This window comes from Salmo salar, chromosome ssa14 (assembly GCF_905237065.1).
Source record: "Salmo salar chromosome ssa14, Ssal_v3.1, whole genome shotgun sequence".
In the NCBI taxonomy this organism is placed as follows: domain Eukaryota; kingdom Metazoa; phylum Chordata; class Actinopteri; order Salmoniformes; family Salmonidae; genus Salmo; species Salmo salar.
The window spans coordinates 81,801,456-81,812,031 of NC_059455.1; the positions used below are offsets into that span (position 1 = coordinate 81,801,456).

Below are 10,576 nucleotides of genomic sequence, written 5' to 3' on the forward strand. Positions count from 1 at the left end.
AGGAGTATGTCCTTGATTTTGTTTTCTGTACGAATCCCAAAATGTTTCTGTCACACTTGATTGAGCCCATGGAAGAGGTCCATGGTTAGCAGCCCCCTCGGCTAGTACTGAGGAGTAGAACACCTCAGAAGGTGGTTGGGGGTGCTGCTGTCAGCTTGCCTGAGGGGCTATGCAGCTGCCTGGAGCCAGGCTTCCGGAAGTTGGGGAGGTTGTGGAAGGGCTTTGGGGCGAAGGGCGGCCGGGGCCGGGTCACAAAGAGACGGTTGGTGTTGGTGCTCTGGCTTTGGGTGGGTCTCATCAGGAGCCGACAGGGGGACACCAAGGGGGGCTTGGGGCAGGGCGGCTCCTCTCTCTTCTCCTGTGGCGGTTCACGGCGATGGCAGCCTGCGCTGCTGGCCCCGGGGCGGTAGTGGGGGGCCACTACAGTTCGCTGGGGCCTCTCGGGCAGGCTGGTGTGTCTGAAGGATGAACGGGTGGGGGTGCCAGGGCCCGAGTGGCCTGTTACGCATCCAGTCGACTCTGTATTTCAACATGCCAGGTAGACTGAGTTTATAACACATCCAGTCGACTCTGTATTTCAACATGCCAGGTAGACTGAGTTTATAACACATCCAGTCGACTCTGTATTTCAACATGCCAGGTAGACTGAGTTTATAACACATCCAGTCGACTCTGTATTTCAACATGCCAGGTAGACTAAGTTTATAACACATCCAGTCGGCTCTGTATTTCAACATGCCAGGTAGACTGAGTTTATAACACATCCAGTCGACTCTGTATTTCAACATGCCAGGTAGACTGAGTTTATAACACATCCAGTCGACTCTGTATTTCAACATGCCAGGTAGACTGAGTTTATAACACATCCAGTCGGCTCTGTATTTCAACATGCCAGGTAGACTGAGTTTATAACACATCCAGTCGGCTCTGTATTTCAACATGCCAGGTAGACTGAGTTTATAACACATCCAGTCGGCTCTGTATTTCAACATGCCAGGTAGACTGAGTTTATAACACATCCAGTCGACTCTGTATTTCAACATGCCAGGTAGACTGAGTTTATAACACATCCAGTCGACTCTGTATTTCAACATGCCAGGTAGACTGAGTTTATAACACATCCAGTCGGCTCTGTATTTCAACATGCCAGGTAGACTGAGTTTATAACATTTTAGTCTTGTAGAAAAGGGTTTCCAGAACTCTGTCCGGGGCCCCTGTACACATTTTGTTCTAACACTACTCAGCTGATTCAAATAATCAAAGCTTGATGATGATGAGTTGCTTATTTGACCAAAACGTGCACCCAAGGCGTGCCCCAGGACCGAGTTTGCCAAGCCCTCATTTAGAAGACTCTCTTATCCAGAGTGATTTACAGGAGCAATTAGGGTTGAGTGCCTTGCTCAAGGGCACAGTGACAGATGTTTCACCTAGTCCGCTCGGGGATTCAAACCAGGGACATTTCGGTTACTGGCCCATGTTCTTAACCGCTAGGCTACCTGCTGAAGCTGGTTTCTATAGACAAAGAACCGTAGTAGTATTTCACATACTGCTAGATATCTACCTTACATGATGTATAACAGTAATTTACAAAAATGTCATGCCATCTAAAATAATTATGGAGTTAACTTGCTTGAAAGAGCCAGACTAAGAGTCCATTCCAAATGGCACCCTATATAGTGCACTACTTTTGACCAGAGGCCATAGGGAAGTAGTGCACTACAGTGGCAAGAAAAGTATGTGAATCCTTTGGCATTATCTGGATTTCTGCATAAACTGGTCCTAAAATTAGATCTGATCTTCATCTAAGTCACAACAACAGGCACACAGCCTGCTTAAACTAATAACACAAACATGATTGTATTTTTGGATAAAGTATGTGAACCCCTAGGCTAATGACTTCTCCAAAAGCTAATTGGAGTCAGGAGTCAGCTAACCGGGAGTACAATCATTGAGGTGAGATTGTAGATGTTGGTTAGAGCTGCCTTGCCCTATAAAAAACTCACAAAATTTGAGTTTGCTATTCAGAAGAAGCATTGCCTGATGTGAACCATGCCTCGAACAAAAGAGTTCTCAGAAGGCCCAAGATTAAGAATTGTTGACTTGCATAAAGCTAAAAAGGGTTACAAAAGTTTCTCTAAAAGCCTTGATATTCATCAGTTCACGGTAAGACAAATTGTCTATAAATGGAGAAAGTTCCACACTGTTGCTACTCTCCCTAGGAGTGGCCGTCCTGCAAAGATGACTGCATGATCACAGCGCAGAATGCTCAATGAGGTTAAGAAGAATCCTAGAGTGTCAGCTTAAGACTTCGAAATCTCTGGAACATGCTAACATCTCTGTTGACGAGTCTATGATACGTAAAACACTAAACAAGAATGGTGTTCATGGGAGGAAACCACGGAAGGAGCCACTGCTGTCTAAAAAGCATTGCTACACATCTGAAGTTTGCAAAAGAGCATCTGGATGTTCCACAGCACTACTCAAAATATTCTGTGGACAGATGAAACTAAAGTTGAGTCGTTGGGAAGGAACACATAACACTGCGTGGAGAAAAAAAGGCACAGCACACCAACATCAAAACCTCACTCCAACTGTAAAGTATGTTGGAGGGAGCATCATGGTTTGGAGCTGCTTTGCTGCCTCAGGGCCTGGACAGCTTGCTATCATCGACGGAAAAATGAATTCCCCAGTTTATCAAGGCATTTTGCAGGAGAATGTAAGGCTATCTGTCTGCCAATTGAAGCTCAACAGAAGTTGGGTGATGCAACAGGACAACGACCGAAAACACAGAAGTAAATCTTCAACAGAAGAAAATACGCCTTCTGGAGTGGCCCAGTCAGTGTCCTGACTTCAACCCGATTCAGATGCTGTGGCATGACCTCAAGAGAGCGGTTCACACCAGACATTACAAGAATATTGCTGAACTGAAACAGTTTTGTAAAGAGGAATGGTCCAAAATTCCTCCCGACCGTTGTGCAGGTCTGATCCGCAACTACAGAAAACGTTTGGTTGAGGTTATTACTGCCAAAGGAGGGTCAACCAGTTATTAAATCCAAGGGTTCCACCCTGCACTGTGAATGTTTACACAGTGTGTTCAATAAAAATGTGAAAACATATGGTTGTTTCTGTGTTATTAGTTTAAGCAGACCGTCTATTGTTGTGACTTAGATGAAGATCAGATAAAATGTTATGACCAATTTATGCAGAAGTCCAGGTAATTCCAAAGGGTTCATGTACTTTTTCTTGCCACTGTATATAGAAAATAGGGCACCATTTATGGAGTGACAGAGGGAACATCTCACCGTCTTTAAGCTTCTTGTCCAGGGCTTTGTTCTTGTGGGTGATGTCGCTCCTGGTGGCACGCAGCTTGTAGAGTAGGCCGGTCATGGATGGCATCATCCACTGGTGTGTGTTGACCTGGTCCAGGGGCAGGCGGGCGGTGGGCTGCCACTCTAACAGCTTCTTAATCAGGTCCTGGCAGCCTGGAGGGGCACAGACAGCCGGGGAACATTAGGACTGGAGCTTTTTATGTCAAAAGTATTTTAATTGACTTTAAATTAATACACGTCAACAAGTAAAGACAGGCACCACCCCCCAAAAAAAATCCACTTTATATCACTATCGTTCTATAATAATCATACAGATGCTAATTTCAGATATTGATGAAGGCATTTCTTTTTTGGAAACTGGGCTGGAATGCATTTGGGTACGCTGTCTTTCCAAGGCAAACAGTGTTATATATATTTTTTAAACACATTTTTCAGACCAGGGCCCGTATCCACAAAACATCTCAAAGTGGGAGTGCTGTTCTCGGATCAGTCGTGTTTTCTAAATCTTTAAATAATAAGATTGCATAGACTGGGGACCTGATCCTAGATCAGCACTCCTACTCTGAGATGCTTTATGACTATGGCCCCTGTTTATTGCTGGCAGAATACCTGAAGAAACTGGGTGGTGGAACGGCAGCTCTTTCCTGATGAGTTGGACCAGTTTGCGTGGGTGCTTCTCATGGTAGGGAAGCTTCCCTGTGACCATGGCATACAGAATCACCCCTCTGGAGAGGAGAGACACAGCCAACTAACTTCCAGTAAGCAGAAGACACAGTTGTATTCAAAACTAACACAGTTGGGATATGTGATGCCCCCTTGACAGTGTGATTTATTGATAACATGACTGTCAGTATATACAGTAAGCAACTAGTATGCAGGTGCACTGGGACCAATGGGAAGTATAGCTATTTAACGAAGTGTGAGACTTGTGTCGAGGCTGTGTCCCAAATGACTCCCTAATCTATATAGTGCACTACTTTATACCAGGGCCCATGGTCAAAAGTAGAGCACTAAATAGGGAATAGGGTGCCATTTTGGACGGAATGTGTGTCTGATGACTCACAGGCTCCACAGGTCAGCTTGTTCTCCGTTGTATTTGCGAGACAGTAGGATCTCTGGGGCAGTGTAGGCCACGGAACCACAGAAGGTGTTCATCAGAGCACTCCTGTCTGTGTAGTGGTTGGCAAAGCCAAAGTCTGCCAGGCACAGCACGCACACACAGAGTCAGGGATGCACATGGTTTTACCATAGGCTGGATTTAAAAACCTGTCTGGTGAGGTGGTTATTGGAGTTCATGGTTATTTTACCAGTCAATTTCACAAATCCTTGCTCGTCCAACAGTATGTTTTCACATTTCAGGTCCCTGAAAAGGACATCGTCATGGTGAATGCAACACATAGACATTACTTGTGACTATTGTGGGTGTGTCAGGCGCAACAGTGCTTGGTGACCTGTGTTTGGTTGCTGTGGTATTACCTGTAAACTACGATATGTGATTGTAGCAGTCATGCACTATGTGGTTGTTGTGGTTTTACTCAACATTACCTGTGATTGGTGCAGATATAGAATGACATGGTTGCAGGAACAAAAGTTATGTGTTACCTGTGTACTATGTGGTTGTTGTGACAGACAGTGAGGTGTTACCTGTGTACTATGTGGTTGTTGTGACAGACAGTGAGGTGTTACCTGTGTACTATGTGGTTGTTGTGACAGACAGTGAGGTGTTACCTGTGTACTATGTGGTTGTTGTGACAGACAGTGAGGTGTTGCCTGTGTACTATGTGGTTGTTGTGGCAGACAGTGAGGTGTTGCCTGTGTACTATGTGGTTGTTGTGGCAGACAGTGAGGTGTTACCTGTGTACTATGTGGTTGTTGTGACAGACAGTGAGGTGTTACCTGTGTACTATGTGGTTGTTGTGACAGACAGTGAGGTGTTACCTGTGTACTATGTGGTTGTTGTGACAGACAGTGAGGTGTTACCTGTGTACTATGTGGTTGTTGTGACAGACAGTGAGGTGTTACCTGTGTACTATGTGGTTGTTGTGACAGACAGTGAGGTGTTACCTGTGTACTATGTGGTTGTTGTGACAGACAGTGAGGTGTTACCTGTGTACTATGTGGTTGTTGTGACAGACAGTGAGGTGTTACCTGTGTACTATGTGGTTGTTGTGACAGACAGTGAGGTGTTACCTGTGTACTATGTGGTTGTTGTGACAGACAGTGAGGTGTTACCTGTGTACTATGTGGTTGTTGTGACAGACAGTGAGGTGTTACCTGTGTACTATGTGGTTGTTGTGACAGACAGTGAGGTGTTACCTGTGTACTATGTGGTTGTTGTGACAGACAGTGAGGTGTTACCTGTGTACTATGTGGTTGTTGTGACAGACAGTGAGGTGTTACCTGTGTACTATGTGGTTGTTGTGACAGACAGTGAGGTGTTACCTGTGTACTATGTGGTTGTTGTGACAGACAGTGAGGTGTTGCCTGTGTACTATGTGGTTGTTATGACAGACAGTGAGGTGTTACCTGTGTACTATGTGGTTGTTATGCCAGACAGTGAGGTGTTACCTGTGTACTATGTGGTTGTTGTGCCAGACAGTGAGGTGTTACCTGTGTACTATGTGGTTGTTGTGCCAGACAGTGAGGTGTTACCTGTGTACTATGTGGTTGTTGTGACAGACAGTGAGGTGTTACCTGTGTGCTATGTGGTTGTTGTGCCAGACAGTGAGGTGTTACCTGTGTGCTATGTGGTTGTTGTGCCAGACAGTGAGGTGTTACCTGTGTGCTATGTGGTTGTTGTGACAGACAGTGAGGTGTTACCTGTGTGCTATGTGGTTGTTGTGACAGACAGTGAGGTGTTACCTGTGTACTATGTGGTTGTTGTGACAGACAGTGGGGTGTTACCTGTGTACTATGTGGTTGTTGTGACAGACAGTGGGGTGTTACCTGTGTACTATGTGGTTGTTGTGACAGACAGTGAGGTGTTGCCTGTGTACTATGTGGTTGTTATGACAGACAGTGAGGTGTTACCTGTGTACTATGTGGTTGTTGTGACAGACAGTGAGGTGTTACCTGTGTACTATGTGGTTGTTGTGACAGACAGTGAGGTGTTACCTGTGTACTATGTGGTTGTTGTGACAGACAGTGAGGTGTTGCCTGTGTACTATGTGGTTGTTATGACAGACAGTGAGGTGTTACCTGTGTACTATGTGGTTGTTGTGACAGACAGTGAGGTGTTACCTGTGTACTATGTGGTTGTTGTGACAGACAGTGAGGTGTTACCTGTGTACTATGTGGTTGTTGTGACAGACAGTGAGGTGTTACCTGTGTACTATGTGGTTGTTGTGACAGACAGTGAGGTGTTACCTGTGTACTATGTGGTTGTTGTGACAGACAGTGAGGTGTTACCTGTGTACTATGTGGTTGTTATGCCAGACAGTGAGGTGTTACCTGTGTACTATGTGGTTGTTGTGACAGACAGTGAGGTGTTACCTGTGTACTATGTGGTTGTTGTGACAGACAGTGAGGTGTTACCTGTGTACTATGTGGTTGTTGTGACAGACAGTGAGGTGTTACCTGTGTACTATGTGGTTGTTGTGCCAGACAGTGAGGTGTTACCTGTGTACTATGTGGTTGTTGTGCCAGACAGTGAGGTGTTACCTGTGTACTATGTGGTTGTGACAGACAGTGAGGTGTTACCTGTGTACTATGTGGTTGTTGTGACAGACAGTGAGGTGTTACCTGTGTACTATGTGGTTGTTGTGACAGACAGTGAGGTGTTACCTGTGTACTATGTGGTTGTTGTGACAGACAGTGAGGTGTTACCTGTGTACTATGTGGTTGTTGTGACAGACAGTGAGGTGTTGCCTGTGTACTATGTGGTTGTTATGACAGACAGTGAGGTGTTACCTGTGTACTATGTGGTTGTTGTGACAGACAGTGAGGTGTTACCTGTGTACTATGTGGTTGTTGTGACAGACAGTGAGGTGTTACCTGTGTACTATGTGGTTGTTGTGACAGTGCATGACAGCGTTGACTATCTGTTTGAAGAGCCTCCGAGCCTCCTCTTCACTGAGGCCCGGGCTGCCCTTGCTATGGGACACGGCGTTGATGTGTTCTAAAAGGTCTCCGCTCAGAGCCAGCTCCAGAATCAGATAGAACCGCTTCAGTGAACGGAACATGTCATACAACTGGACCTGTTCAAAAGTAGAGTACCCACCACATAAATATAATCTATTTACCTAATGATTCTATTTCTATGGTACACACTTTGGATGCAGGTGCATGCTTAACATCACATCAAAACTTTCCTGCAAAACCATTTAGGTGTCTAAGGGCCAGATTCCCGGAGCCAGATTTGGCCTATTCCTGGACTAAAGGCATGTTCAATGGAGATACTCTACTAGTCTAAAGACGGTCAGTTTTATTACTTCTTTAAATCAGGACAACTGTTTTCAGCTGTACTAACATAATTGCAAAAGGGTTTTCTAATGATCAATTATCCTTTTAAAATGATAAACTTGGATTAGCTAACACAACGTGCCACTGGAACACAGGAGTGATGGTTGCTGATAATGGGCCTCTGTACACCTATGTAGATGTTCCATTAAAAATCTTCCGTTTCCAGCTACAATAGTCATTTACAACATTAATAATGTCTACACTGTATTTCTGATCAATTTGATGTTATTTTAATGGACAATTTGTTTTAGCAAGGCCATTTCTAAGTGACCCCACACTTTTGAATGGTAGTGTACAGTACCAGTCAAAAGTTTGGACACACCTACTCATTCAAGGGTTTTTCTTTATTTTTACTATTTTCTACATTGTAGAATAATAATAATGAAGACATCAACACTATGAAATAACACATGAAATCATGTAGTAACCGAATAAGTGCTAAACAAATCAAAATATATTTTATATTTGAGATTCTTCAAAGTAGCCACCCTTTGCCTTGATGACAGCTTTGCACACTCTTGGCATTCTCTCAACCAGCTTCAGCTGGAATGCTTTTCCAACAGTCTTGAAGGAGTACCCACATTTGCTGAGCACTTGTTGGCTGCTTTTCCTTCACTCTGCGGTCCAACTAATCCCAAACCATCTCAATTGGGTTGAGGTCGGGTGATTGTGGAGGCCAGGTCATCTGATGCAGCACTCCATCACTCTCCTTCTTGGTCAAATAGCCCTTACACAGCCTGGAGATGTGTTGGGTTATTGTCCTGTTGAAAAACAAATGATTGTCCCACTAAGCACAAACCAGATAGGATGGCGCATCGCTGCAGAATGCTGTGGTAGCCATGCTGGTTAAGTGTGCCTTGAATTCTAAATAAATCAAAGACATTGTCACCAGTAAAACACCATCACACCTCCTCCTCCATGCTTCACAGTGGGAACCACACATGCAGAGATCATCTGTTCACCTACTCTGTGTTTCACAAAGACACAGCAGTTGGAACCAAAAATCTCACATTTGGATTCATCAGACCAAAGGACAGATTTCCACCGGTCTAATGTCCATTGGTCGTGTTTCTTGGCCCAAGCAAGTCTCTTCTTCATATTGGTGTCCTTTAGTAGTGGTTTCTTTGCAGCAATTCGACCATGAAGGCCTGATTCCCACCATCTCCTCTGAACAAGTGATGTTGAGATTTGTCTGCTACTTGAACTCTGTGAAGCATTTATTTGGGCTGCAATTTCTGAGGCTGGCAACTCTAATGAACTTGTCCTCTGCAGCAGAGGTAACTCCGGGTCCTCCTCTCCTGTGGGGGTCCTCATGAGAGCCAGTTTAATCATAGCACTTTATGTTTTTTCCAACTGCACTTAAAGAAACGTTAAAAGTTCTTGAAATGTTCTGCATTGATTGACCTTCATGTCTTAATGTAATGATGGACTGTCTTTTCTCTTTGCTTATTTGAGCTGTTCTTGCCATAATATGGATTTGTATTTTACCAAATAGGGCTATCTTCTGTTTACCACCCCTACCTTGTCATAACACAACTGATTGGCTCAAACGCATTAAGAAGGAAAGAAATTCCCCCAAATTAACAAGGCCCACCTGTTAATTGACATGCATTCCAGGTGACTACTTCATGAAGCTGGTTGAGAGAATGCCAGGAGTGTGCAAAAATGTCATCAAGGCAAAGAGTGGCTACTTTGAAGAATCTCAAATATAAAATATATTTAGATTTGTTTAACACTTTTTTGGTTACTACATTATTCCATATGTGTTATTTCATAGGTTTGATGTCTTCACTGTTATTCTACAATGTAGAAAATATAAAGAAAAACACTTGAATGAGTAGGTGAGTCCACACTTTTGACTGGTACTGTATATCAATCTGAAGTGTGGTGTTTGTACTCTAACAACACTCACCACCCCTGGGTGTCTGTACGTAGCGTTCAGAGCATATATCTCTCTGTGTAGGAATTTCTTGGAGTATTCTAGGGGAGCCTCGTTGATAGAGATGATTTTGATAGCCACCTGAACAATTTATGGTTGTATGGGTGAACGTCCTCATCCACACAGTTCACAAAAATTACAGCAAGGTTGTTATTAAAGTGTCACTGCAGTGCTAGTCTTAGCTAGATACTGTTATTATAAAACATGTCCAGCAAATATAAGGTCCGGATATAAAAAAAGTGTTTATGTTATGCACATTAAATGAAGTTTTTAAAAATGATTTACCATGGTAAAAATGTGGCAGAAAAACAGTACTTTACCATATTGTGGTTCTTGCTCCTCAGGTCATTGGCCAGCTTGTAGTTCTTACTGATCTTATTTGGGGTAGCGTACCCCAGGTAGACCTTGGAGAAAGCACCTGTCCCAATCTTCTTGCCAGAGAGAAGGTAGCCATTCTCTCGACACTCTATGGTCCTCTCATGAAGCGACTTCCCAGAGTCCTTTACTCTCGTACCAGTTGCACTCATACTAAAGTATATGACTTCAATCCACTTCTTCTCCTAGTGGCTGCATATCTTTTCCTGTGCATCTCAGATTATGCTCCCTATTAAATCATTTTATGCATGACATATTTTATATTCATCTTTGTAATTTTTAGCTATAACCATGACCACACAAAAGGTGTGAACTGTCTGAAATGATGACAATGCATTTGGAACCTTCTCCATGGCAACATGAATGTTACAGTACAAACAAATTCTAAAATATAATGTTGAGGGGGTTCTCTTTACTTTTACATGAATGGAATGGAACCCTTTGCTAATAATCCATTGTTCCACTATTACAT

At 43.7% G+C, this 10,576-nt stretch overlaps 1 protein-coding gene across 1 annotated transcript; it reads right to left on the reverse strand.

Moving 5' to 3' along the window:
- Positions 1-18: 18 nt before the first annotated feature.
- On the reverse strand, positions 19-10,358 carry LOC106570427 (testis-specific serine/threonine-protein kinase 5). Its single transcript, XM_014142747.2, has 8 exons — positions 10,050-10,358; positions 9,703-9,810; positions 7,323-7,525; positions 4,637-4,692; positions 4,393-4,525; positions 3,939-4,054; positions 3,303-3,482; positions 19-519 (listed from the first exon to the last, which is right to left on the reverse strand). The coding sequence occupies exons 1-8, from the start codon at positions 10,254-10,256 to the stop codon at positions 125-127; spliced, it is 1,398 nt and encodes a 465-aa protein (XP_013998222.1). The 5' UTR covers positions 10,257-10,358; the 3' UTR covers positions 19-124.
- Positions 10,359-10,576: the final 218 nt, after the last annotated feature.

Excerpts from the sequence above, each read along its gene's own strand:
- LOC106570427 (XM_014142747.2), bottom strand. The coding sequence starts at position 10,256 with ATGAGTGCAACTGGTACGAGAGTAAAGGACTCTGGGAAGTCGCTTCAT. Across the intron at positions 9,811-10,049 it reads GGAGCAAGAACCACAATATG|GTGGCTATCAAAATCATCTC; the intron begins GTAAAGTACTGT and ends TAAATTGTTCAG. Across the intron at positions 4,055-4,392 it reads CAAGCTGACCTGTGGAGCCT|AGGGGTGATTCTGTATGCCA; the intron begins GTGAGTCATCAG and ends TCTCCTCTCCAG.